The sequence below is a fragment of the Penicillium manginii genome (genome assembly GCF_028828005.1).
Source record: "Penicillium manginii strain IBT 31320 chromosome Unknown utg000009l:1.0-3297300.0:1.0-3298630.0, whole genome shotgun sequence".
Taxonomy (NCBI): Eukaryota; Fungi; Ascomycota; class Eurotiomycetes; order Eurotiales; family Aspergillaceae; genus Penicillium; species Penicillium manginii.
The window spans coordinates 2,233,432-2,260,641 of record NW_026643110.1 but is presented as its reverse complement, the minus strand read 5'-3'; the positions used below and the strand labels follow the sequence as shown (position 1 = coordinate 2,260,641).

The window sequence follows — 27,210 nt, the reverse complement described above, 5'->3', positions numbered from 1 at the left end:
AAACCACAGACTCAACACACAAAGCATAAATGTGTACTTGTACTCTGCACTTTGCACTGTACGGAGTAGCCAGCTCACAACTTACTACTACAGACCCAGCGGCCCGTGCTGTTCTCTCCTGTCCTCTTCTGTTTATGTCCAACCCAATGAGGACAATGATGCAAGTCGTGGCCAAGCTAGGTTCAGCCCTACAGATGAGCGGCAATTAGCGTGCTTATATATGTACATGTACCACTGCCAATGGCACCTGTCCGGTCCACTCGGGTGATTTGACATGCAGCTTGCCACAGGGAAGAAAATCACTCATTGGGGCACATTTCCCAGGCTAGTTCGCAAGCGGGAGATGCCAGATAGGAGAAACGACCTGTAGATCCAGGGTCCCAGGGTTCAAAATGAGAAAAACAAGATTAAGACCAAGACCAAGACCATTAGGATGAGGATGAGGATAATGGACAATTCAGCAAATGCGGGTAAGTGGTGGACCGTTCAAATCTCCGAGTCCTCTTTCTGTGTGACTGGATGGCTACGGGGTCCAACAGCATCATCGGTGTTGACGCGTTGCGTCAGGGATCTCCGGTATCGATGCCGAGAGCTGGGATTTATTACGGGGCTCGGTGGCTCTAGGCTGCATCGTTCTCCTCTTACCTATCGGAGGAGCAGAAGTGGAGTTGGTCCTCTCCTTCGCCAAGTCAGATTGTCTTCTTAGGACACCGCATTCTGCAATGAGACCAGTCAATCTGCTCCATCTAGCGGAGTAGCCCTATCGCCCAGATGGTCGCTGTGGCCTCTTGACTGGTTCGCGAGACCGGCCCTCCACAGGGCTGAGGAGGGGGGTGGGGGATAGAGGAGAGGAGATAGACCAGACGGAACTCCACGGGAATCGACTCAAAGAGATAGCTTTGATTTATCTCTAGGTCAAAGTGGACAAGCAAACATGGTAAATTGCAAGAGTGAAAGGAATGAGAATGAGTCTCCTTTGGGTAACGCGTGTAGATGCAATATAAGTTTGCTACTCCGTAAACTGGAGAAACTTCAGCCCTGTTTGAGATGAGTCAGCAATCGGGGAACTGGATGAGAACACGTTGTGCCTCCGCGCTCCACTTTGTTACTGGGGCCCTGCGATTCAAGGGCAGAGAAAAAGGAAAAAGAAATAAAAAGAAAAAGAGAGAAATCTCATATATCATCGCGCTCGTCCCTCTTTTGGCCCTAATTTCCAACTGTTTGGCTTTGGGACATGTATCATTTCTAATCATAACTATCACTCACTTCCTTCCCGTTTCCTTCTGTTTCTTCCCCAGCTCTTCCATCTCCACTCTTTCTCTTCCCCTCCCCAACCTCCCTCCCTCAATTGTCCTCTTTTTATCGCAGAGTGACTAGAGAGTGTGAGTACGATACGTCATGGAGAATTCCTTCCTGCACTCTCCATCGGAGGTGCTGAAGCACTTCGATGTCTCGGAGCGCGACGGACTGTCCACCAATGCGGTCCTCCAGGCTCGCAAGCAGTATGGTCCCAATGGTCAGTAAACCCTTCAGATTAATCGCCTTTGCGTGGTTGGAGAATGCAAGAATCCATGCTAATCGCCTTCTAGCTCTCGCTGAGGAACCCCCAACTCCCATGTGGGAGCTGATTCTGGAGCAATTCAAGGACCAGCTGGTTCTTATCTTGCTCGGTTCGGCTGCCGTGTCCTTTGTACTGGCCTTATTCGAAGGTGGCGACGACTGGACTGCATTCGTGGACCCTGCCGTGGTACGTTTCGATAGCGCTCTCACAAGATTACGTCCGAATGGCAACTAATCGTTCCCACTGTTTACAGATTTTGACCATTCTGATCCTCAACGCGGTGGTGGGCGTCACCCAAGAAAGCAGCGCGGAGAAGGCAATTGCGGCCCTCCAGGAATACTCGGCCAACGAGGCCAAGGTTGTGCGTGATGGAAAGACGGTCAAGGTCAAGGCTGAGGATCTGGTCCCCGGTGATGTTATTGACATCGCTGTTGGAGATCGCATTCCCGCCGACTGCCGACTTCTCTCGGTCCACAGCAACAGCTTCCGCGTCGACCAGGCCATTTTGACCGGTGAGAGCGAGAGTGTTGGCAAGGAGACCAAGGCCATCAAGGACCGTCAGGCTGTCAAGCAGGACCAAGTCAATATGCTCTTCTCCGGAACCACTGTCGTCAACGGACACGCCACTGCCCTTGTTGTTCTGACCGGTGGCTCGACTGCCATCGGTGATATCCACGACAGCATTACTTCCCAAATCTCCGAGCCGACCCCGCTGAAGCAAAAGATCAATGAATTTGGTGATATGCTGGCCAAGGTCATCTCTCTTATCTGTATTCTCGTCTGGCTGATCAACATCGAGCACTTCAACGATCCTTCCTTTGGTGGCTGGACCAAGGGTGCTATCTATTACCTGAAGATTGCGGTCTCTCTTGGTGTGGCCGCTATTCCCGAGGGTCTTGCCGTCGTTATCACTACTTGTCTTGCTTTGGGAACTCGCAAGATGGCTCAGAAGAATGCTGTTGTTCGCTCTCTGCCTTCGGTTGAAACACTGGGCAGCTGCAGCGTGATTTGCTCCGATAAGACTGGAACCCTTACCACCAACCAGATGAGTGTCGCAAAGATCCTTACTGTGACCAGCACCGGCTCCATTGAGGAGATTGAAGTTGAGGGTACTACTTTCGCACCCGTTGGTCAGCTCTCTCGCGACGGTAAGGCCGTCGATGGTTTGGCTACCACCTCCTCTACTGTGAAACAACTCGCCGAGGTCACTGCTCGCTGCAACGCCGCCAAACTCGCCCACGACCCCAAGACCGGCCAATTCGCTAACATCGGAGAACCCACCGAGGGAGCTCTGCGCGCCCTGGTCGAGAAGATTGGTACCGAGGACGCTTCCGTCAACAAGAAGATCTACTCCCTGGCTGCTCACGAGAGACTGCACAAGGTTAGCGAACACTACGAAAACCGCCTTGCTCTGGAGGCCACCTACGAATTCTCTCGCGATCGCAAGAGCATGTCTGTCCTGGTCCGCGAGGGTAACGAACAGAAGCTGCTGGTCAAGGGTGCTCCCGAGACTATCCTGGATCGCTGCACCCACGTCCTGCAAGGCCCCAGCGCATCGAAGGTTTCCATGACCGCTGCCCACAAGAAGCTCCTTTCCAACGAAGTCATCGAGTGTGGTAACCGCGGTCTCCGTGTGATGGCCATTGCCAGCCGTAGTGACCTCTCTAGCAAGGACAACCTGCACAATGCTACCTCTACCGACGACTATCTCAAACTGGAGCAGAAGCTCACTCTTATCGGACTTGTTGCTATGCTGGACCCTCCTCGCCCTGAGGTTGCCGGCTCCATCAAGAAGTGCCACGATGCTGGTATTCGCGTTATTGTTATCACCGGTGACAACCAGAACACTGCCGAGTCAATCTGTCGCTCCATTGGCGTATTTGGAGCCAATGAGGATCTTACTGGCAAGAGTTTCACTGGACGTCAATTTGACGAGCTCACCGATGCTCAGAAGCTTGAGGCTGTCCAGACTGCTTCCCTGTTCTCCCGTACCGAGCCTAGCCACAAGTCCAAGCTGGTCGATCTGCTCCAGTCTCTGAACCACGTCGTTGCCATGACCGGTGACGGTGTCAACGATGCCCCCGCTCTGAAGAAGTCCGATATTGGTGTTGCCATGGGTACTGGTACTGACGTCGCCAAGCTGGCGGCCGATATGGTTCTGGCCGATGACAACTTTGCTACCATCACCGTCGCTGTTGAGGAGGGTCGCTCCATTTACAGCAACACCCAACAGTTCATCCGTTACCTCATCTCTTCCAACATCGGTGAGGTCGTCTCCATTTTCCTGACTGCCGCCCTGGGCATGCCTGAGGCTCTGATCCCTGTTCAGCTGTTGTGGGTGAACCTTGTCACCGACGGTCTCCCTGCTACTGCGCTGTCTTTCAACCCCCCCTGACCATGATGTGATGAAGCGCCCCCCTCGCCGTCGTGACGAGGCCCTGGTCGGTGGCTGGTTGTTGTTCCGCTACATGGTCATTGGTATCTACGTCGGTGCTGCCACCGTCTTTGGTTACGTCTGGTGGTTCATGTATAACCCTGAAGGTCCCCAAATCACCTTCTGGCATCTGGTAAGCTTATCTCTACCTTTATTTTGATTTTAGCTATTTCTAACCATATACTCTAGTCCCACTGGCACCACTGCTCTTCCAAGTTCCCGGAAATCGGCTGCGAGATGTTCAGCAACGACATGGCCAAGTCCGCCTCGACCGTGTCTCTTTCCATCCTCGTGGTCATTGAGATGCTGAACGCTATGAATGCGCTGTCCTCCAGCGAATCCCTGTTCACCTTCTTCCTCCACAACAACCCCATGCTGATCTATGCCATCACCCTCTCGATGGGTCTGCACTTTGCTATCCTCTACATCCCCTTCCTGCAGACCTTGTTCTCTATCCTGCCCTTGGACTGGAATGAGTGGCAGGCCGTGTTGGTGATTAGTGCCCCTGTGATGTGAGTTTCCTTTCCCCAAAGACGTATCAACTAGATCCTTCCATTTGTGAATACATATACTAACAACCGCACAGTCTGATTGACGAGGTCCTCAAGTTCATGGAGCGCCAACTGTACGACTCCAAGGTTGCTACTATTGCCCCGGCCCAGAACGGCGCCGCTGGCAAGCCCAAGCGGGCTTAAAGAAAGATGCGATGATCCGATGAATCGGCATACAGGACAGAGGAAGACTCGATTTTGAACTAGAAATAGACCTGTCAAGCTGTGCCGTCTATCCTCCATACCAGAGGCGGGGAATATATCATGCCATTGAATAGAAATGAATTTTACTCTGATTTCAAGTTACTCTTACCACTTAAACCTCGGAAGTCCTGTCCTTACCTATGGTCCGAGTCCTGAATACCCCCAGGCGAAGCTAGATCCTGAATTCTGGAATTTGAGAATAAATCCTTGACCTTCTGCTTGCTACCTTCCACAGTAGAACAAACCTGGAAACACCCACGGGCCAAACAAAGCAAGCATCCCCGATGCAACAACACCTGGGCATCCATGGATATATTATAATCTTGAACAAGCTAAACAAACCTAACTCCCCCCCCCCCCGGTCTCCAGGTATTCCAACCGCACGGCCACATCTCCACTCCCAGCCCGTGTCCTCTAAACACCGCTGCAAGACCCCAAGCGCCCAACTCACGACAAACAGCGTTAGATCGCATCTCGGGGTAACTCCGGTGCTGAACGCTGACTGGCCAAGATCAGTTTCGTGCAGCAGATGGGGTAGGGATCGACGTGCCACCCCGGATTATTCTGTGGGGGTTGTTTGGGGTCATAGTTGGACATGAAGAGAGAGAGAGAGGACTCGGAATAAGGGCCCGTTAAACGTTAAACTTCAAGCTGAGGACATGCTACAGCGTTCAAGCTGCCCATAGCATCCTGTAGCGGCCAAGGGGGACGGAATTATGAAATACTTAGGTAGCCATTGCCCAATTACTTCTTCGCGTATCAGAAGTAGTACTTACTTAGTACTAGCAGCTCTCTCTCGATGAATACTTATGGGTTCAGTTATTGTGCTATATCATGTACCGGGCCAGATTCTAGCTAAACCCAGCCCAGTCAATGTGTAAGTTATGAAATGGCACCGAACTGTAGAAAATGCACTGGTATCATTATGCAGGCGTATCGCCAAATTCAAAGCAAGTCTATATAGGGCTGTAAAAAAAAATGCAAGCCAAGCAAAGCAAAGCAATGTGGGCGACCTGTGTGGTATATGAGATCCGGGGTAGTAGAGGTAGATGTAGATATAAGCAAAAAAGAAAAGGAAAAAGGCTCGAATGAGTACAGATGGGCTTCGCTTCGTCAGTGAGAAAGAAGCACGGACACAATAAGGAAATGTAAGAGAGGGTAATTGCAGCGAGGGAGAGTTGCCGCACGTATAAGCGTGGAGGCCGGGTCGGGGGGGGGGGGGGGGGGAGGGAAAAGCAAATCGCAAAATGCGGGAAATTAAGTCAAAAGCTGTGTATAAAACTTGCAAGCATCGAGGGGGTATAAAGTAAGCATAAACCAAAGACAAGCGCAGAAACAGCTCTATCGATCTAACCAAGGGTGGAAATGAGGTGGGGAGGGATATAACGCCGGCAATCCATGAACGAAAATGCAAAGGCAAACTGGACGGTTAATCAGTGGTGACAGGCTTAGCAGGAGCTGCGTCAATAGTTGCATTTGCCTCGGCACTTTGGCTAGTAGGAGCTTCAGCTTCGTCGTTGGCGGTTTTGTTGGCAAGGACTGCTGCGACTGCTGCCGCTGTCTCGGGCGGAGGGGAATTCAGTGATGAGGAGCGTGGAGGTCGGAGCGGACTAGATTCTAGTTCGGCCGCGGGCTCGAGGGCGCTCTTGTGGGTTGACGCAGGGGTACTAGGTTCTGTGGCTTCGGCAGTCTCAGCCTCTCTCATAGAGCGGTTGCTCTCCCTGAGAGTCTGAGTCTCATCATGTCCAGTCTGACCATCGTTTTCTTCAACTTCTTCCCCTGGACCGTCAAACTCATCGACCTCTTCAATTTCGTCCTCAAAGCCATCATCTTCCTCTTCTTCAATAATTTGACTCTTTCGCGCTGCCGGTCGTCCAACAGGAGGGAGGGATTGGCTGGCTTCGACCGGCTGACCAGGAACAGGCGAATGAACCATTCCGCTGGACACCGTCAGATTGGTTGTGTGAATCATGGGTCCCTTGAAGGCAGATCGTTTGCGTCGGGCGAAGACCAAGCTCGAAGAAGGCGAGTACAGCAGCGGAGTAGGCGCAGCTTCATTAAAAGCCGACGGCATTTCGCCAGTATTGACAACTTCTCTCAGGAGCACCTCCAGGCCCACGGACAAGTCGGATATTGCTAGGGAAGCGGGCCGATGAGCCGGGTGTGGTGGGAAGAACCTTGATGGAATTGTGCGGAGACTTCGAAATTCTGGCAGTCGGTGTCGCGACAGTGTCCATGCTGTTCGATGAAATCGAGGACGCTTTGGAATGGGCTCGAGTATGATGTATGCTGCGTATCGAGGACACAGACGAAGATGTCGACTTCCGTCCACGCAGTCCAGCCGAGGATCGCCGGTATGAGCCACGGGGCGTAATTGGCGACGGTGACAGCGAGTTGCGATTGCTTCGATTGCTGCGAATACTGGAGTGGCCAGTATTTAAAGGACGTGGCTGGCGAGGATACGAGTGTCGATTCTGACGATATGACGCACTGCTGGGAGCCAAGCTACTCGCCGCCGAGATCCGTTTATTTTGCGTAGGTGTTACAATTTCTTCGGGTTGTATATTAGTCGCGGACAAAGGGGACGAAGCTTTCTTTCCAGTATCTTGGCTTTTCGCAGGGCTGAATTTCTCGGAGAGGAATTTGCGGGACCCGGACGATTTGGAACCGGGGGAGCGAGCGCGTTTGGCAGTTTCCGCAAACCAATGTTTCAACTGTGCGAGCTGGCTGATTATCGGATGATGGCGTCTATTGGTACGGCGTCGGAAGATACCATGGTGTTGTGTCAATTCTGGCTGCGAGGCACTGACATGTAGCATGCTGGGCCGGGAGGACCGTCTCTTGTCCTTCGGCGGGGGAATAGGACGACGTCGCATTGTCGAGTTGGAACGTATGGATTCCTTGTCGACTGAGCACGGAGTTGTCACTTCTGGCGTGCGTACAGGGAGAGGTTCGGGTAGCGAGGGTAGCTCTGGGACTGCAAGTTGAGAAGGAAGGCTTCGCCTATCTCGGCGTCCGCGCTCGTGCAGCTGGCTATCCGAGTTGGCATGCCCTTCTTCATCGACTTCAACTAAAGCGGCCGAGAGTTTTTCCAAGCGACTGCTCGCGGCGCTAAGACGGCGCATGTTCTTCGCTTCCACCTCTCGCTGCTGTCGTTTCTTCTCTCGCTTCTTTTCTTTCCGCTGCTCCTTCTCAATCAACAGGGCCCACCATCCAGCCAGAGGGTCACATCGTTGCGCCAGAACGTTCTCAATAACCTCATCAATGTTGACACCGGCACTCTTCATCCGCTGTAAGGTCGTTTTTTCCAAAGGTGTGGTGAATGGAGAAGGCTGGGGGATTTTGAGGATGGCGAGTTGTTCAGGTGCGTGTTCAGAAAGGAATGGATGTGAGAGGATGTCCTCCAGACTCGGCCGAATCAACGGCCGCTTAGAGAGGAGAAGATTGATTAACGCCTTTGCCTCATCTGTGAACTTGTCGTTGTAGATGGGGTCTTCGGTGAGAATGCGCTTTTTGGTGATTTGATCATCATCGTCGTCGTATGGTAGTTCCCGGCCAATAGCGCATAGAGGATGATGCCCAAGCTCCATACGTCGACCTTCTCACCAGCATATTTCTCGCCTTTTAGCATCTCCGGAGCACTATAGCAGATGGTCCCGCAGAAAGTCTGTAGGTAGCTGGCCTTCCCTTCATACTCACGTGTGAATCCAAAATCACACAGTTTGACATTTTCATGTTTATCCAGCAAGATGTTCTCCAATTTGAGATCCCGGTGAACACACGACTTGCTGTGAACATACGCCACCGCGCCGACCAACTGGGTAAATATCCGTTTCACTTTCTCGACGGGCAGCGGGCCATGGCGGAGGAGATAATTATAAAGTTCGTCGCCTATTCAAGGGGGTAAGAAAACCGCAGTTAGCCCTGCCTGTGTCTTGCCGTGTCGCAACCACCGAATTGAACATACCAGGACAGAATTCCAACACAAGCCAGACTAATTCCTCTGTGACGACGACCTCATACAAACGCGCAATATGAGGGTGAAGGAATTGGCGGTGGTGGTGGATTTCACGCGCGAGGTTGGTATCCTCCTTGCTAGAGGACTTGAGGACGACCTAGTAAGAGCATATGGTGTCAGTTATCTCTCGCTTTGACATCACCTCAATCCACCCCCTTCCACCCAGTATATGCGTATGCGTACCTTGGAGCCATTGGTGAGCTTATGTGACGCGAGATAGACCTTTCCAAAAGAGCCCTTTCCAATTAATCTTCCTAGAGAGTAATTCCCCACGCTGCGAAGGTCCTTGGATGAAAATTCCCTGTAGGCTAGCGCATTAGCCCAAAACACACTCAATTTCGTGGAACCGGGATTCCTCACTCAAGTAATTCATTGTAGGAGTTGGCAAGCTGTGACCGCACGCAAGTTAGCCAGCAGTCCTAAGGAGTTCTGTCCCTGCGCAAAGCGATATCGGCCAGGCCGAGCGCACACCCGCCACACGAACCTTTTCCTTTTGTTTCTGGCTTTGCACCCCCGCTCTCGTCCTGGGCGGCATGTGTTATGATCGATCTCCGGGTTTGCTGTCGGCCGCGGAGGAATCTGCGCGTGTCGAATAGGGAGGCGTAGAGAAGTGGGCTGTTCGGTATTGCCATTCAAGAGAGGAAAGGACGGGGAAATGAAGATCGGCAGAATCGGTGAAGGCAGGAGAGGTCGAAGTCGAGAACGAAGTCGAAGTCGAAGTCTGAGTCAACGTGGAACTGGTGGTAGAATTGTAGGTATATTCCCAAGTTCTGTAGGGGAGGTGACAAGGGAGAACGGGGAATGCCTAACTCCGAGCAAAAGCAAAGACGTCAACGGGAACGTGGACCAAGTGGAGACGCACTATCGAGTTGTGTACCTATTTTTTCCTTGTGTACCGTACTCCGTCTTCGATTATATCATACGCGGCTCGAGCCCCTGACGGGAAGTGGAAATTACCTTGTTTCATTACTCTAATTAATTTTAGCGATGGGATGTGATGAGAATGGCTCGCCACTTGACTCGGTACTCCGTCTGGTCTCTTCTGGTCTCTTCTCTTCTCTCTATAACTCGCCAGGGTTCCCCAGTTCCCCCTCCCCGAACTACTATTAATACGGAGTACATGATGCGTCTCAATTTATGCGCCTCTACTCATTGGTGCCCACGGCGGTGCGTTGGACCAATGGTTTACGGAGGCGAAACCTGCAGGGTTGATCATCCATGACCACCGATCATACAATGGACCAGGGTTGATTCGGCATTTGCTTTTTGGGGAAATATTCTATCTACATATGCCACGGCAATGATTCCAGATGTCGCACGACGCGTTCAGTAGTGACCAGCGCAGGATCGACGCGAGCGAGGCCAGCCTCACCTTGAAAGGCGAGCGAAACGAGGCCAAAACATGAGTGGAGGAGATCTGTGGCTTGGGTTAGCATGGTCAATTTGCCTCCGGAGGATCTTATTTTGCCTTACCGGGGGCATCGCCCGGGACTTTTCCAAAGCCACCCACGAGATGTTGCGTCCTGTCTAAAAGATATCGCCGATTGCGAACGTCATCGATTACCGCAGACCGGTTGAGCATCTGTGATATATTGTGAGTGGAAATCTAGGAGATATATGAGGATAAAAACTGTTTCCCCGAATCACTTACCGCCAGTGTTGCCCCATTCCAGAACGAATAACAAGTGTCCGCCACTTTGTTGCATCGGCCGTTGAAACCGGCACAGGGTATTGTGTCGCCGGGTATCGATGCGATCTTGGGAAGTGAAAGGATCTTGTCATCTAATAGACGGAGGGACTCAATATCTGTGTCTATCGTCTGCGAGTGAGTGGTAGTATCGTTATTATTTTCCGCATCATCCTCGTCTTCACTGTCATCCTCATCATCGTCATTCTCGTCCCCCAGTTCGCTCGTCTGCCGCGATGCCAACCATGCAACCAGAGTCTCAAACTGAAGAGACCCAGGCGACAACAGCTGCACCGATCGGGTGTCAACTGATGCCCGACGCAGAAACTCTAGAGATCCAACTGCGCAATATGTATGACCACCTATATCGTCTCGTTAAAAAGGCCGGCCGGGGGAGATGTCGATAGTACGTACTGTGTGCTTCACGGTATGGAGACTCAGCCATGCCACCATCGTAACTCTATACAAGCGATCGTTAGTAGACCGACCTCAACTCAAACCAAACCTCCAGGACGGGCCTGAAAGCAGCAGTAGCAAGAATCAACCCACCTGACAAGCTTGAATAAAAGAGATAAACCGGGGGACATCAATATCCTCAACCCCGTCCACCCCCATCCCCCTCCTACCACGCAGTATATACCGAATACCCGCCGCACAACAACAATACCTCAAATCACTATTTCCCTCAATTACCCCGCCTGGACCAAGAACCTCTCCAAAACTCCCATCCCCACGCTGTAACCTCGGAAGCCACCGTAAACACTCCTCCCGCTTCACGCGAGCCAGATCATCACCAAGAACAAGCAAGTTAACCAAGGCAAAGAAAGTCGCCGGCACATTTGCCGGATCCCAGGCCTCATTCTCCGGTCTGCGCTTCCCAGCGCCAAACTCTGTGCCCGAGAATCCGCGGAATCCCCCAGAGGGTACTTGGCAGTGATACACCCAGTCGATGTAAGTCTGGCGCTCTTCAGGCGTGGTTTTGCTGTTCAGCGAGTCCAACACATCCAGACCCGTCAATGTGAGGAAAGCGAGGAGCATGCGATTGGAGTCATTGGATGTATAAGCCGATGGGAGGAAGGTCTTCAGGCATCGGAGGTAGTATTTGATATGGCGCTCCGTATTAAGAACGGGTTCGTGTTCGGCCTGGTTTTGAGCCATTATGGCGGGTGGAGAATGCGAAGCTATTCCAGCAAGCAAGTCGATCGAATCGAATCAGAATCAGTGCTCTTCCAGCCTTTCTTTCGAGCAATGCGGCGATATTGACGTGGGGTGGAATTGCTCGTTTCCCCACGCGTCGGCGAGACACTCGGACCACCCCAACTCAACTGCCTTCCAACTCCGCTCCGCCAGCTCCGCCAGCTCCAACAAGGCCACTTTTTCTTCATTCTCCTTGCACCTATACACAAACACCACCGCCAAAATGGTCCTCTTCTCATCCAAAACAATCATCCAGGCACACGCTGTGCTCCCTAATCGTCATAGCGGGCTATCTAATCAAAAACCCCGCCCTAATAACAAACTGCGACCTAGTCTTCATGATGGGCGAAGCACTAAACATTGTTCGTACTCCCATCCCATCCAATCTAATCCAACCATACTAACGAGTATGACCTCGAAGGACTTCCCAATCGCAAGCTCCGCCCCCGAAAACCCCTACGTCTTCACCTCAATCCCGCTAATCGCAATCGCAACCTTCGACCTAATCCTCCTCTCAACCCTGCCGTACAAAAACGCCCTAGACGAAGCCCTCCGCTACGTCCGCCCATTGCGAAACAGCAACCTCCCCGCCGAAGATCTCCAGATTCTCGCCAGTCTGCCGGAATACATCACCAAGTCGCTGACGATGTATTGGAATGTGTGGGTGAGCGTTGCGGCTAGTCGGTTCAGTCTTTATGGTGGGATTGCGTTTTTTATTTATCAGGGGCGGGATGCTGGGTTGCTTGAGGGGGTGGAGGGTTTGGGGAGGATTCGGACTAGGGTTGTTTTTACGTTTTGCTTTATGGAGATGATGGCTTGGTTTTGGGTATGTTCCCCTTCCTGGGTGCTGACTTCTGGGATGGATGCTGACTTTGATAGATCTTTGCGACATTGAGACAGGAGCGACAGGAGAGATTGACCAAGTTGCTTGAAGACGCTCGTGAGCAGGCTGAGTAGGCGATCCGATAGGCGATAGTGTACGGTATGAAGAATAGAGTTTGTTCGGTTAAGTGATTAATCTCATTCATCCTATATGGGACTACGACATTTCATAGGGTACGCTCGACTCCGAAAACAAGATGATAAAGATAAAGCCCTCGCTTTGGAAGGGTTGATAAGAAAATAAATTGAAATGAAAAGAAATATTACAACAAGTATGGAGAACAGAGAGTTATCCATGAAAACAAAGCAGGGTCATGCCATGAACATGACTTTTGTCAGTTATCCATCGATCGTCAGTCGTAAGGCGGGCATCACATAGGATGATAACATTATCCTGTCAGAGATCGATATCCGGCCCCGGCACATGCTACTTTCTAAGCGAAGAAAGCCAGAGCGGCGGCGGCACCGGCTGCAGCCACCAGCGAGGTATCCTTGACTTGGCCGAGGACAGCAGCATTTAAGGTTTGAGCGGCAGAGGATGACGAGGCGGTTGAGGAAGCAGTGGACTTGGTTTCGCTGCTACTCGCAGTGGAGGAAGCACTCTCTGAATGATTGGTGCTAGGGGCGGAGGTCTTGCTGTCGGTCGCAGTGGACTCCTTGGTAGTAGTGTCTTTGCTGGTAGCGGCAGTGAGAACAGTTTCAGTGGCAGTCGAGGTCTTTGATTCAGTCGAGGCAGAAGTCGAGACCGAAGTTGAGGCACCGGACGAGCAGGCAATGGAGGCTGGAAGATCAGTCACGCCACCTTTGGCACAAACCGTGTTGGCGATGCCCAGAGTCTCTGCAGATTGACGTCAGTTCTCATACTGGGAAGTGGGTAGGAGTAGGCGTCGCTGGGCTTGTGATGTACTTACTCTGCTGCTCTTCCTCGTTGCACTTGCCAACCATGCAGCAGGCAATGTCGTTGAGGAAGGACGCGGTAGTGCAGACGCACTTGATGTCAGCTCCACAGTTGGCGGGAAAGGCGCCCGTGAGACAGTCTTTCTGTGACTTTGTCAGTGCTTTGCAGACACGCCCTGAGTAATGGATAGAAACATACGGCACAGTTGGGCAGGTCGTCTATCTGGGCCACAGCGGTGGACAGCAGAGCTGCGAAAGCGACAGTGAGCTGAGAGAGCTTCATGGCGACTCAAGTACAGTGGAATTGAGTGGATGTGTGGAAAGGAGTGGGAATGCGTAAGAGAAGAGAAGAGAGGAGAGGAGAAGAGAAGTGAAAGCTGCGTGGGAGGAAGAGGAAAGGCAGCCACCCTTTTCATGCCCAGGGCTTCACTGTTTGCATCGCCATTCTTATTTACTTTGTGCGGTTTGGCTTCGGCAATTGGGCCCTTCCAATTTAAATTGCTTATTCTCAAAAGTAAACTACGTATTTTATCGATCTATACTTCGACCCTGCAGCTGCATGGAGCCAATACCAGCAATACGGGGCTGTGGGGTTTGGCTGCAGATTCGTGTGGCATTTGGGAATTGATTGGGCGAGTATACTTTGAGTGGTATACTTCCAGTATGCAGATGCAAGATTACCGTTGGATTAATATCCCTAACGATATTCTACAACCTTGGAATACTATATAGCACTGGAAAATACTGGAAAATACTGGACGATACTAGTACTATACAATTGCACGTAGATTGGTATTTTGGCAGCTTCGCGGGTAGCTACTTGGACAGGTGCGATTCGCTGGAGATTTCTTGTTTGTTTACTCCTTCCAATTAAAGCGCATCTTAATTTCTTCACACTCTCTCAATGCATCAAATCTCCACTCCCAATCTCTTCTCATGCCTCAGCAATTTTAGATTGAACCAGAATACATGAATTCGAGTTCTTCTCCTACCTGGATATGGCCACGGCAGCTTCGTGGGCTAGGGATGCTATCTGCTCCGCGCTGCCGGTTCAACGAAGGACCTTCACAGTCCGTGGTGTGACCAGTACCAAGAGAGCCGATATCTCGTGGAAACCAGCGGAGGTACTGAGTGGTCGATCGCACAAATGACGAAGTTCTGTTCCCGAGGTTGCTTGGTCAAAACCTTGCTCAAACTTGAAACCGGATATGAAGTTTTGGCTAGAAGACCCAGAGACAGCCAGTATGAAACACCGGATAAGTTCCGTGGGATCTTTGACTCTGTGGTTGGATTTTGAAGAGCATGTCGAGGCAAATTCCAAAACATGGAGCATAGCCGGGAGAGCGAGGCCCAAACTTCAAGTTCAGAGATTCACTGTGCATGTCGGAGACGAACCTGACGTGCAAGGACGATTCCAGGAAGCGGTTGGAGAGGTTCCAGTTCCAACATTGGAGTACCTGCAAGTCCTAATGTATTTCGTTGACTTCAAGTGCTCGAATATTCAATATAAAGGAACACCAGACGTGATTGGTTCAGACGTGTCCGATTCACGCCCGCGACTAGACCAGATCCTGGGCATCTTGTCGGAGAACTCGAAACTCCATGGGTTCATGATCATGATCTTGCCAGTGAATCTGCGATCGATCGTATGATCAACAAATTGATGGATGACGATCGATGTCTTGGACGGATATCTGGACAGCCTCTACAATATATGAATGACCTCTTCTATCACCATGGCTTCATCAGCGCGTACAATGCAACAATCCCCTTTTGACGAATCCAGGATGCGAACACCGCGAATTGGGGAGTGCAATTCTCCGACCTCAGGAGGTAATCAGAGCAGACGATATTTATCGCCAGGACGGTACGTTAAGTATGAAACAAGCCATGTTCTACATATCTGCTCTCGCAAGCTGGGAGGTTCGAGCCATGAACCACACCCAAGACTCGCTTCGCAATGCGTCGTGCACTCTTGACTGTTATTGCATGTCAACTCAACGATATGTGCAAAGAGGCTTCGGGATGTTCACGGAATGTATAGCTGACGAATTGCAGAGACCAATGGCTTTTCGGATATTTCCCCTAAAAGCGATATCCCAGATTCTGCCGTCCTGTCTCTCGGGAGCCATGACCTCCCAATGAAGGTATTCGGCTTTGTCTTGGCCGTTCTTGGTGATATGAAGCAACAGCCTCAAGGCAGTGGGTTTCGAGGGCCAACAGCTTACCGCAACTGCCGCAGATGTGAAGTTGCAGGAACAGAACGAGGCAATATGGACTTCAATCATCTGGCGAATGCTCAGCATCATTCTGCGCTTATTCATAACCGCAGACACATTCGGGCTATGCCACCACAGCCGTCAGCGAGATGAAGACACCGTGGGTGAAGGTACACCGATTGTCGCTAGCGATTTATGATCCAGCGGGTGATTATCTCGCTTTCTGAGTGATGATCGGTAAGCAATACTGATAGTATCGAATTAAAAATTGGAAAAATTTGCTGATACTATTTTAGGTCAAGCTGCACAATATATGATGAACCGGAAAGTCAGATTGGCAATCTTCGCGAATTACAACGAGACAATCTTCCTTCGCCAGAGAAGATAAGGAAAAGGACGGATACTTCAACACTTACCGCTCATCTATCACAACGCAATCTGTGAGGCTCATGGTATGATGGAGTCGCGAATGGTACGGTCGCTGGCAAGGTGAAGGTGTTCAAAGGTCTCTTTTGGATTCGATTCTGTCGGACAATTCTAGAAATTTGGGCTCTTGACTCAATCGAAATAGATTTGTTGCATCCGAAAGGTTTGATTTCAACTCGACTATAATTTCACAGCAAATCATAAGCCGAGTCAACTCCCATCCTACATCGGGTCGGGGTTGCCGGGGTAGACGAAGATATGGAGCAAACAGCATAGCAGAGGAGTTCGAGACTCATCCAAACAAATTGAAAGAAACCAATGCTTAGTCCTGGAAAATAGTTCAGCCCTGTCATTTCTTTCCTGTAGCCTCCACAAAGTTAGCCGATGTTTTGACCTCACCCTAATCAACATAGCTTCTCCTCTCCTCCCGCATACCTAGGTATCAGCCTATAGTTGATTTTTGTACTGTCCTCTCTGTTAAGCTCCAATCAAATAAGCGCCTCTTTATTTACAAGTACTTTTTTGAATTCAATGACGGCGTATCTTCCTACCTGGCCGACTTGGACCAAAAGTATGACGCTCCACAGCGGCGGCCCAGTGCGCTGCCTCCCAGGAAAGCTATGCTACTGCCTATACAAATTGCTTAATTCTAGAAGTTTAAACTACTGAGTACATACCGTGTATTCAATACTAGTAAGTCTAGATTAAGTATAGAACTGTAGTCTCAAATTGCGAGTAAACGGTTTGATGCAGTTGCCTTCCCGAAAGGTACTCGCGCAACTACCTCGGAACGTCACTTCACTCTGAAGGTCCTCATCGTATCTCCCCTACTACATCTCTCCTCCAGTGAACTTCTTTTAATCCCTCTACACTTTACTTTTTGCACATTGCACTCTTCCCTGCTACACTAAACCTACCTTTGGATCCACCGACCTCACCCCTGAAACATACAGGAGCAATGGTAAGACATCTCTTTATCTGTCTGAGCAACATTGGACTGAACTCCTTCGCAGACAATCTCGAGCTCTTCCCTTGAAAATCTCCCAGAAGAGCTTCTTGCTCAAATACTCGATCACAGTACCCTGGAAGAGTACGAATATGTCGCTCGTAATGACAGATATCGGGTCAGACGTGACTACGGTGACCTCAGGTCATTGTCTCTTGTATCTCGGCGTTTTCACCGATTGATAACGCCTTACTTGTTCGAAGGAATCGCCTTGCACGATGGCAATCCGTATGGATCCAGGAAGAGGTACAGCATTGTACCCCCCATGCCGCCGGGCGCTAGCTTTGCACAAGGTACTGCAAGACAATCCTCCACTCCGCTCTCGATGCCTTTCGCTAGAAATAATCTTCGATGATGATGCGGAAACAACAGATGAAGACTATCGAGTCGCCAATGACTTAATATCATGGCTGGGACAAACTCGATCTCTCCGGCTCTATGGTGGATTCCCCGCCGAGGGAGGGTACACCGGGCGCCGGGCAGATACCCTGAAATTGATCTCCATTGCGAACCGGAGTATGACCAACCTAAAGGAACTTTTGCTTTATATGGAAAATGATACCACCGAGGGCTTGTCTCTTGCAGAAGCGATGGCATACATCAACTTTCCTTCACTGGAGATCCTAACCATGATCGGTAATGGGCATTCCAAAAATTGGCCCGCCCCTCAAATGCTCAACTCAAAGGTACGTGCGAAGGACCCTCAAGAGGAACCGGAACATGGGATGCATGACTGATGAATGGTAGAAACCTCACACAGCACCATTCACCTCCTTGACAATGACTTATTGCCAAGACAGCGTCGAGGCAATCGAGAAATTTGTCTCCTGGCCCCAGAATCTTATCGATTTCACCATCAACACCTCAAGGAATGAAGAGGTCACCCATCTGAGTCTAATGGACGCACAAGGCTGGCTATTAAACTACAAAGAGACTCTGAAATATGTCTACATCGATGTACTCGGCCACAATCAAGGAATCCAAGACTTCGACGCCTCAGTCTTTCCCCGGCTGGAAAGTCTCACCCTTTCCCGCACCCAACTCAACGACGACGTTGACGATGGTGTACCAAACGATCTACGCTGGGAAGCTTCCCATCCCGACCGCTTATTACCACCAAAGATCAAGACATTTGGCATGTCGTTTGGAATCCTGGGATGCTGTCTGATCAATAATTTCGGCGACAAGGAGGTCAACTGGCTTCGGCAGCTCGGCCAGGCCGCAGCGAGTCGACAATCCTCACTAGAGACGATTGACATCCTGTTCGAACCGTGGTGTGCGTACCCGCACAAATACGGCAACTACCCACAAGATGACGGATACCCATGGGATCGAATGAGTGATTTGGCTGATGAGCTGGCCGAATGCGGAATCTACCTGACGTATACCCCTTCTCCATGGCCGAAGGAAGAATGGGAGGCGACGATGGCCCACTGGCGAAATGCAAGTGCAGCAGACTGGTGGACTCACCAGATCGCCCACGAAGGACCGTAGAGGTTAATGGCTATGATGACTATGATTATCTATGAATGTATGAGTAGTACTATTTCCACGTCCCACCGGTCTCGACCTGGTAATACTAGTACAATATGCATAATATGAATGTTACCAGCCAAACCTTCCACTCCACAAAAGTGGAGACTTCCCCGGATCCTCGTATAGTATACTTCTCCCTTGACTTTGATATGCTTCGTCCTTGATGCGTCGGCCCATTCTACCCCTTTTTTCTTTTTTAACTTTCCACTATCTCGATTTCATCCAGTCAAATATCCTCAGAGGGTAGATCTGCCTCTGATTAGGCGAATTGCAGGCCACCACTACTTAGTCTTCCTCGTTAACTCCAATAGCCTTCGACTCTCTTGCCCTCTGGATGCTTTTTAAACATGTAGCCTGCTGAAACCCGAAATAAATTTCCCAAATTTGCGTATCGTCCATTTAAATTAATACAGGTTCTCTCTGTACTGGTCTTATACATTATTTGAACAGATGGTCAGTACTTAGTTGATGCTTTTGTGCCAGGAGAAAGAGCGACGGTCGTTCTGACCAGTCTTGCTAATATTGGATTCCACTTGGGAACTCCAAACCCCTCCCACTCGAACTTGAACTCTTCCTCCTCACCAACACCCGACAGAACGTTTCGCCTTATTTATCCCATCATGGGCTTGGGGGTCTTGGACGTGGCCCAACATGTTGAGGTCCCCGGTGAGCTGGAAAATATAACCTCCTCCCCCTCCCCCCCCTCCACACCACAGCGGTAGAGACTAATGCCCCGTGTGAACCCCAGGCACCTCCGATATCTATGATCACGCCCGAATTGCGACCGATGGTTCCTCTGACACCGACCTGAAACACGACTGGACGACCAAAGAACCCACCGTTCTTGTACCGCAGCCCAGTGATGACCCCAACGACCCATTGGTACGCTTCTCCCGGTGATGCACAAGCTTCTCTACGACATTAAGTCAAGTCAAACACTAACGATACTCTTATACACTTTAGAACTGGCCACTCTGGCGTCGCGATGTCATCCTCGGCATTCTATCTTTCGTCACCGTACTCTGCACAACGACGAGCTCCATACTAGCCGCCAACACCGTCACAATCGCTATATCCGAGGGAATCAACTTTGTGGAAGCTGCCCTCCTCACAGGATACCTTCTTTGTGGCACTGGGGTAGCTGGCATCCTTATCGTTCCTACCGCACGCGTCTGGGGCAAGCGACATCTCTTCTTGCTCGGCCACGTCTTGATGATTGCGAGTTGCGCCTGGGCCGGTGGGAGTGGAAAGAATCCCAAAAGTCTTCTATGGGCACGCATCTTTCAAGGCGTTGCGCTGGCCCCGTTTGAGGCCCTGCTGAATGCCTGTGTGGGTGATCTTTACTTTATGCATGTGAGTTGTTGAGCTATTTCCATTCCAAGACACGGGCTTTCAGCTGACAGCATCTAGGAACGAGGAAAACGAATGGCCGTGTCCAACGTCTCCCTCTTCGGCGCGGCCTTTTTGACTCCAGTTTTCGCTGGAAGAATTACGAAAGCCATGGGCTGGCAATGGTGCTTTTATTTTGTGGCCATCTTCCTTGCTGCAGCCCTCCCGTTCATGATCGTCTTTGTCCCAGAGACCGCGTATCGGCGCCCGGACCACCTTAACACCGACTTCAAACACAAAGTTGATCGGAACCAGTCGACGGAGTCTCACTTGCCACTCGATAATACTAGAAATGAACCTAAAGTGTTTGTACCGGGGGGAGTCTGTAAGACGTGGAACCTCCAGGACAGAAATATTCGCGCAGCCTAACCGGGAGAAAGACTCGGTTCTGAAATCAATGAGATTATTCAACGGGCGAAAGACAGATGAGAGCTTTTTCAAACTGCTCTTACGTCCCTTTCCCCTGTTCCTTCATCCGGGAGTCCTTTACGTGAGTTGTTCACCGGCTATGGTTTCCCTCTTCTTCCCTTGGGCAATGGCTAACAACCACAGGCGTGTCTCATCCAAGGCGTCGTTATCGGCTGGGGCGTATTCATGGGGGCTATTCTAGCGATTGTATTCCTCGGCCCTCCTCTCTTTTTCGCAGAAGATAAAACAGGATACCTCTACACCGGACCATTCATTGGATCAATCCTGGGCCTCATTCTAGCAGGACTCCTCACAGACTCAATGAACAAGATCATGATCCGACTAAATGGCGGCAAATACGAGCCCGAGTTCCGGCTCGTGCTCGTCTTCTTCCAGCTCATCTTTGCTTGTATGGGTATCTACGGCTTTGGATGGACGGCCAGCGATATCATGAGGTACAAGTGGCTCTTGCCAGACGTATTCTTTTCGTTCATGATCATTGGGATGGTCATGGGCGCTGTTGCTGCTTCACTTTACATCGTCGATGCGCACCGTAAGTACTAACTCACCCTCAACTGCAACCCCCTCCAGGCCCGATAAGTGACTTGGCTGACTCCCTTTCGGCAGGCGAAATTGCCGTTGAGGCATTTACTTGCATGCTACTATTCAAAAATATGTTTGGCTTCGTCCTCACATTCTACGCCTTTCCATGGCTCTCTCACGGCGGTATCAAACACACCATGATCGTCATCGGCAGCATCCAAGCCGGAATTTGCTGCTTGTCCATTCCAATGTGTACGAGTTACCCTTGCCCCAGCTTTCCGTCTTTTCCTTCCCTTGGGTAGTATGTCCTAACCTTTGTTTGATGTAGATGTCTTCGGAAAATGGAATCGAGCATTCTGCGCGCGCTACGATATTCTTGAGATTCTGCATCTGCGTTGATCTGGCTCTCTCCTTTTGTTAGCTTATTAATGACGGGGCCTTTTCTATGGGATTCAGTTAAGTTATGGGATATTCCGAGGCATCCCTGATATGTGACTTTATGAGATAGGATAGTTGTTGTAGTTTATCTATCGTGGGATTCAAATGCAAATATGATATCATTATCTGTTACGAATAAACAATGAGGTCACGGTGCGGAGTGGAATCCTAGCTCGTTAGAACCAACACACGATATAGAAAAATAATGGAGATAAGTCATGCTTAGGTGTGTGTAAATTTAGACTTCATGCGCGATGTCTGAGATAGTTCGGGACTCTATAGTACGTCATATCTTTCAGCGAAAGAAAACAACTTCGCAAACTGGATAGTAATACTCCATCAAACTGTAAACGTCTGCTACACATTCATCTGTGCTGAAAAAAAGCCACTAGTACATCCATGGATCTGGGGCATGATATAATCACAGCCTCAGGCTCAGTTCTAAAACGGGAGGGAGGTCCTCCATTCACCACAAATGCTCACAATAACGGCAGTAAAAGAAAAAGAAAACAACCCTGAGTTTGCTTCGATCCCCCACTCCGAAGCCAAAAAAAAAAAAAAAAAAAAAGAAAAGTCATTAGAAAGATAAGCGCGGTGGGCGGGCCAAGCCTCTCACCCTCTGCCTACCTTCCCCCCGGGCTGGGAGCGGCGGCCGTTGTAGAGTAAACTACGATATTCAGGATGATGAGGCTATTGCTTTGTCGAGTATGTAATTTTTCTTTTCAAGCTTTCTTATATGTTCCTTCTCTTTATCTGAAGATTTTGTTGACCCTTTTTGGCTTCTGTTCTTAGTCTCCTGATTTCTGTTATTGAAAAAGGGCTCTGTTTTCTTCTGATGTGGCCAGTCCTTCTTGTATCTCTTCTTCTCACCCTAATCACCTACACCTACACTTACCTTAGAGGAGCCTCAGTGCTGCTCTAATGTTAAAGGTAAATACTACAGTTGGCCTCGTTGATTCTGTGGCTTAAGTACGGTTGAGCGGATGGGTAGCCCTGTTCTCCATACCTAGGTACCCTATGGCTGTATGTACCATGTAAAGTTGAAAAAGGAAATATATAGTACACTTTTTCAAGAGTAGGCGATAAATTGAGGCATCCCATCGGTCGACAAGAAGCTACACCATCCCCGTAGATCTGTAACCAAACCATCGCCGAGAGTCCGTACATCTTTAGTATTCAAGATAGATTTTCAAAGCAAACATGGCTTCATCATGCAGCTTCTTCGCATACAGAAAGTCTCATGTTTCCTTTATTTTCCATGTGGGTTCCCCACGCAGACAGTAACCAGCAGAGCCTCAAATCTTCGAAATTCTTCATCTGTGTCTTTGTCAGTGGTTAAAGGTGAGACGAAAATAATAATGATGAAAGTTGGCCTATGTAAATTGTAGATGGCGCCGATTTGGGACTTGATTGTGCTCTGCGGCATGGCACTTGACATCACTAGCTTGATCTGCGCAGAGAACTTGAACCCCGACCAGTCTTTTTCTTCGAATATCTGATGTCCTTTTAATAACATCGAAAGTTGTTATGCCAACTTGGGAGATCCAAATTTGACAATGATGTGCTATCTTGTGTGACTTCTTAAGACGGCGTCTTTACAATCCAAGATACCCAACCCTTAGACTTCAGATGGGTTTTTAGGGAGGATTCTTATGTTGGTTGTCTTTTCTTCCGAGATAGACATATGGGCTTAAATTAAGGATGTTGTGTTAAGTGCTGCGCAGAGACCAGTCACCAAACCATACCTTCAGTCAGATATCCCAATAAACGGCATCGTATTGTTTCAAAAAGGACCATAACAAAAGTCAAGTACAAGAATATTTCCAGCATTTAAAACTCGACCCACTAACCATACCAATCTTCACGTCTATCACCACCAATCCGTACCCTTACCAGCCCTACTTATAGTACTGATTGGCCTCAATTGGTATATTGCAGCCAGCAGGCACACGTTCTTTCACATATTCCTCGATCCATGGTCCCGAGCTTTTGTCATCCCACCAACTAGAGTCCCCGGGAGGTCCACAGTGATAGTCGACAATTCTGTCATCATTTCCAGAGCATTGATGAATATCATCATCGTCCACAGAAATTCCCTTCGAAGCAATACTGCCCGCTTCTCCTTCATTTGGTGCATAGACAATAGTCTGTCCAAGATCCTTTTCTGATCCATCTACCACACCACAACCGCAGTCTTTGTATTCTGTCACCTTCACAGTAAATGCTGTCATAGCGTGGTAGAAGAGGAGACAAATGTCACCATGCTTGTCTGCGATACTATCGCAGGTCATTGTTGCCGTAAATGCATAAGTCGAGGACTCCGAAATACTGAATCCTGCTGATGCGAAGGGAATTGAATCGAAGCTCCCATCTATACTCCAGCCGACCGTACTCGAGAAGGTAGTCCCTATGGAAAAGTTGTATAAGTATCTGTGTAACTTTCCTTGGTGAAACTATCAGAAACTATCAGGCGACTTAATTTATTACCTGTGCTATCACCATCGGAGGTGCAATGTACTTTTGAACCAGCCCTTTGGACGATGACGAAGTTCTGGTGCGGGTCGCCATCGCCAATTTTTTCATACTTCTTTGAGGTATGGCACAAGTCCACTCTCGATATGAAATCGCATCCCTTGTCCTTGACCCAGTCCCCGACCCCGTCAAAAAAGCCTCTTCGGTTGTAACCTGGAGTCATATGGTGCTCCCTCATTTGTGCGAATTCTTCCGAAGTGATGTTCAAAACCGTGGGTCGGCAGAAGCCGATCTCTGAGAGTGCCAGTAGTAGGCAGAGGAGCTCAACAACATTTCCGATAGACCACATATTGATCTGATGGTATAGCCTAGCGTGTCATGCAAGACTAAAGAATCAAGTGGGTGAAAGATCGTATAAAACAACAGTCAAATTCTAAATCTATGGGTAATAAAAAAGTTTTCAGTCATACTCAGAGTGCATCGGAATGAATGTAATTTACCGTTGTGCAGGAATCAAGAAATATAAATGGACTTTTTTGGTAGTATACCGGATCTTAGTATATTCAAAGGAATGATTGAAAAGGTCGCTGATTCAAGTAAAGAAATCGGAAATGGAGTACTTTATATACATTTCAGGGCCTTGACGAGAAGACGCTGAGTATCTATGCTGTGGTAAGCTGCCTCTATCATATTCAGCTGATTCAAATTATATTAGCTGAATCCTCAGGATAAAGCGCGTATGCAATGTCAACAATGATGCCGTTTCATCCTTCTTGCCAAGATGCCTTAATATGCAGATGCCCGGCCTCATATGACCTATTTAAAGGTTTTGAGCCGCATTCCGACCATCTGACCCTATGTTTATTTTGATTCACCAGAATATCTCCTGCTAGTAAGCAGCTAATAAGACCGAAGTATGTCTGCTCTTCGCATGATATGACAACTACGCGCCCTGAAGTAGGACCGCGTTTCATTAATTCCGCCAAGCAAGCTACATACAGATGAGGCTCAATTCATCTTCTACTATTGGATATATAGTTAGTACTAGTCATAGGCCGGGTTGCCAAGGCTGTATGTGTTGGCGAAAGGGTTCAACTTGAGTCTGTCTTGGAGGGGGCCAGCGGTTCATCCTCCAGTTACAAGAGAGATGAAGATCGATGGGAGTTCAGACTGCCGGAAAGAGGCCCAAATAGAATGTGGCGCCGCCTGTGCTTGTTTCAGGGGCTTATTGAAGCTAGAAGGATTCTTTCGCTATTTCTAGATCCTATAGTCTCTCGATGATTTCCGTGAGGCGATCATTTAACAAGGCAGAATTTAGTCTCTAAGCGCCGGCCCCTATGTTCCTGCATCGCTAGTATCCTCGGACCCTAACAACGCAGGATAAGCGGGAATTCTTCGGATAAATATTATGTCCTGTTTTGATCAGCCCTATCAGGGCCAGTCAGCCCGACGTTGTATCTATAGTAGCGCTGAAGCTGGAAATGGCACGTTCATACTTGGGTCGCGTACTACTGTGAGGATGCTCAGATTCAGCTTGTCAGGCTCTCAAAGCCATTTATGGTGCAGGGTTTGATTTGTTTGCAACACATGGGAGCTCCCAGTCGCTGATGGGTCGCTATTATACTAACAGAACGAAAAGGCCGCATTATAATCGGGGAACGAAATGTATGATGTTTTACTCTTGAACGGTACAGGAAGATCAATGATCCGGGATAGTTCCTAATGTAGACTAATATGCTTAAGTAATAAATTAGAAGTGGAGTGACAGATCGCCAGATTCTCGAGAAACTCCCAAGCTCCTAGTGTTTGACCTGTTTGCATTTCTATGGAAAATCCTAGGAACCGTATTTTGATGAAAGTAAATCACAGTATCAAAACTGGCACAGGAATATTGTCCTTCCGACAATATTCCTAATATGGTCTAGATGAAATCAGTCAGCTTCAAACGACAAAAATTCCAACCGAAGATATCTGGCCTGCAATGGAACCGTCTTTCACTTTGGCTCCTGACCCTTTACCTCCAAATACTTACATCAAGAAGCCCAGCATCCTACACTATAGCGATACCCATGCATCCCTGGACCTTGGCCGCCATATATTGACCGAGATAGAAGCTTGCGAAGTCCTTCGCAAAAGCCCACACCCCAACGTGGCCCGTATCTTGGCTGTATTACTGAGAACGTGAGGGTGAAAGGGCCTCTTTTTGATAGGTATTTTATGACTCTATCGCAGAGGATGAGAGAGGCGGCGACCTTTGATAAGTCTCTTTGTTTGCGGGGGATTGAGGATGGCGTGCGACACATGCACTCTTTGGGCCTTGTGCACAATGATCTCAACCCGTCGAATATTATGATGGATGGGAATAGGCCTGTGGTCATCAATTTCGATTCTTGTAAGCGAGAAGGTGACAGATTGGGTTTAAAGGGTGGTACATTTGATTGGTAAGTGGAGGGTACGGTCTACGCGATGCGGGAGAATGATTACTTTAGTCTGTCGAAGATATGGGAGTTTCCGTTGTAAGGGGAGATAGAGAATGATAATTAGGATTAAGCAAGGCGTTATGAATAGAATAGCTAGCTGTAACTTATACGGTAATGGGTGCCAACTCCTTAGATAAGTTGACTTGAGCCCTCCATTTTCTGATTTCCACAACTTTGATGCGACTTCTACCATGGACTCCAGGCCCATTTTGGGGGAAATTCAACCCCAGGTACGTGATCAAGCACTCTTCACATTTTGTATTATCTCTCATTGAATGAAAGGTGTTTTACTTTAACACGATCCCTATCCGTGCGGAGGCCGACCAAAGGCTGCATCCACGTCGCCAAGTCTATCCTGAAGTTAGAAACATGCCAGGAATCACACGGCCTCCCGACTGTTGTTATCATCAAAGGAAGGAAAGAAGATTGGCATGATGAATTTCTACAAGGAATAGAAGTCTACGAGAGATTGAAAATGTTACAAGGATCAACTATTCCCACTGTCTTCGGGCAAGGGACATATAACGACAGTCCTGTTCTCATCCTTTCTGAGGTGGTTGGGAAAACACTCATGCTCTTGCCCATAGCGAGCTTCCTATATCTTTGGAGAATCTTTGACGTCAGCCTGAGAAACCCATGAAGCTACTACATTCGCAAGGCGCGGGAAATTTGGACCAGCGACTGGATAACTTCATTCTCTGCGATACAGGCGAAGTCATGATTGTTGATTTGTAGCAAGTTGAGTTCCCGTCGGATCTTGAGAAACATTTCGAGGAAAGTGTTAATTACGGGGGTGTGGGCTCTCTTTTATATCTATTCAACAATATAAGAGAAAAAAAAGAATCAAATCACCCCTGTCAAC

At 49.2% G+C, this 27,210-nt stretch overlaps 10 protein-coding genes across 10 annotated transcripts; 6 read left to right on the top strand and 4 right to left on the bottom strand.

Moving 5' to 3' along the window:
* Positions 1 to 1,398: 1,398 nt before the first annotated feature.
* N7533_012561 (uncharacterized protein) lies at positions 1,399 to 4,690 on the top strand (the record flags this gene model as incomplete). The annotated part of the gene is made up of 6 exons (XM_057109211.1): positions 1,399 to 1,516; positions 1,590 to 1,747; positions 1,815 to 3,899; positions 3,973 to 4,128; positions 4,185 to 4,507; positions 4,582 to 4,690. 6 exons carry the CDS (start codon positions 1,399 to 1,401, stop codon positions 4,688 to 4,690), a joined length of 2,949 nt encoding a protein of 982 aa, XP_056954312.1.
* A 1,489-nt stretch (positions 4,691 to 6,179) lies between these two features.
* On the bottom strand, positions 6,180 to 9,303 carry N7533_012560 (non-specific serine/threonine protein kinase; the record flags this gene model as incomplete). The annotated part of the gene is made up of 8 exons (XM_057109210.1): positions 6,180 to 6,886; positions 6,928 to 7,200; positions 7,242 to 8,259; positions 8,343 to 8,641; positions 8,718 to 8,865; positions 8,952 to 9,069; positions 9,129 to 9,157; positions 9,253 to 9,303. 8 exons carry the CDS (start codon positions 9,301 to 9,303, stop codon positions 6,180 to 6,182), a joined length of 2,643 nt encoding a protein of 880 aa, XP_056954311.1.
* Positions 9,304 to 10,051: 748 nt separating this feature from the next.
* cdc43 (protein geranylgeranyltransferase type I subunit CDC43) lies at positions 10,052 to 11,613 on the bottom strand (the record flags this gene model as incomplete). Its single annotated transcript, XM_057109209.1, has 5 exons — positions 10,052 to 10,185; positions 10,242 to 10,350; positions 10,420 to 10,796; positions 10,870 to 10,915; positions 11,149 to 11,613. 5 exons carry the CDS (start codon positions 11,611 to 11,613, stop codon positions 10,052 to 10,054), a joined length of 1,131 nt encoding a protein of 376 aa, XP_056954310.1.
* A 448-nt stretch (positions 11,614 to 12,061) lies between these two features.
* N7533_012558 (uncharacterized protein) lies at positions 12,062 to 12,609 on the top strand (the record flags this gene model as incomplete). The annotated part of the gene is made up of 2 exons (XM_057109208.1): positions 12,062 to 12,478; positions 12,532 to 12,609. The coding sequence occupies 2 exons, from the start codon at positions 12,062 to 12,064 to the stop codon at positions 12,607 to 12,609; spliced, it is 495 nt and encodes a 164-aa protein (XP_056954309.1).
* A 359-nt stretch (positions 12,610 to 12,968) lies between these two features.
* On the bottom strand, positions 12,969 to 13,714 carry N7533_012557 (CFEM domain-containing protein; the record flags this gene model as incomplete). Its single annotated transcript, XM_057109207.1, has 3 exons — positions 12,969 to 13,372; positions 13,446 to 13,575; positions 13,631 to 13,714. 3 exons carry the CDS (start codon positions 13,712 to 13,714, stop codon positions 12,969 to 12,971), a joined length of 618 nt encoding a protein of 205 aa, XP_056954308.1.
* A 1,453-nt stretch (positions 13,715 to 15,167) lies between these two features.
* N7533_012556 (uncharacterized protein) lies at positions 15,168 to 15,849 on the top strand (the record flags this gene model as incomplete). Its single annotated transcript, XM_057109206.1, has 2 exons — positions 15,168 to 15,298; positions 15,624 to 15,849. 2 exons carry the CDS (start codon positions 15,168 to 15,170, stop codon positions 15,847 to 15,849), a joined length of 357 nt encoding a protein of 118 aa, XP_056954307.1.
* Positions 15,850 to 17,034: 1,185 nt separating this feature from the next.
* Positions 17,035 to 18,576, top strand: N7533_012555 (F-box protein; the record flags this gene model as incomplete). The annotated part of the gene is made up of 4 exons (XM_057109205.1): positions 17,035 to 17,037; positions 17,090 to 17,375; positions 17,422 to 17,768; positions 17,830 to 18,576. The coding sequence occupies 4 exons, from the start codon at positions 17,035 to 17,037 to the stop codon at positions 18,574 to 18,576; spliced, it is 1,383 nt and encodes a 460-aa protein (XP_056954306.1).
* A 662-nt stretch (positions 18,577 to 19,238) lies between these two features.
* On the top strand, positions 19,239 to 21,357 carry N7533_012554 (putative MFS transporter; the record flags this gene model as incomplete). Its single annotated transcript, XM_057109204.1, has 8 exons — positions 19,239 to 19,284; positions 19,367 to 19,500; positions 19,582 to 19,971; positions 20,029 to 20,332; positions 20,388 to 20,497; positions 20,560 to 20,968; positions 21,043 to 21,210; positions 21,287 to 21,357. The coding sequence occupies 8 exons, from the start codon at positions 19,239 to 19,241 to the stop codon at positions 21,355 to 21,357; spliced, it is 1,632 nt and encodes a 543-aa protein (XP_056954305.1).
* A 1,937-nt stretch (positions 21,358 to 23,294) lies between these two features.
* N7533_012553 (uncharacterized protein) lies at positions 23,295 to 24,217 on the bottom strand (the record flags this gene model as incomplete). The annotated part of the gene is made up of 2 exons (XM_057109203.1): positions 23,295 to 23,803; positions 23,884 to 24,217. The coding sequence occupies 2 exons, from the start codon at positions 24,215 to 24,217 to the stop codon at positions 23,295 to 23,297; spliced, it is 843 nt and encodes a 280-aa protein (XP_056954304.1).
* A 1,632-nt stretch (positions 24,218 to 25,849) lies between these two features.
* Positions 25,850 to 26,313, top strand: N7533_012552 (uncharacterized protein; the record flags this gene model as incomplete). The annotated part of the gene is made up of 2 exons (XM_057109202.1): positions 25,850 to 26,049; positions 26,079 to 26,313. The coding sequence occupies 2 exons, from the start codon at positions 25,850 to 25,852 to the stop codon at positions 26,311 to 26,313; spliced, it is 435 nt and encodes a 144-aa protein (XP_056954303.1).
* Positions 26,314 to 27,210: the final 897 nt, after the last annotated feature.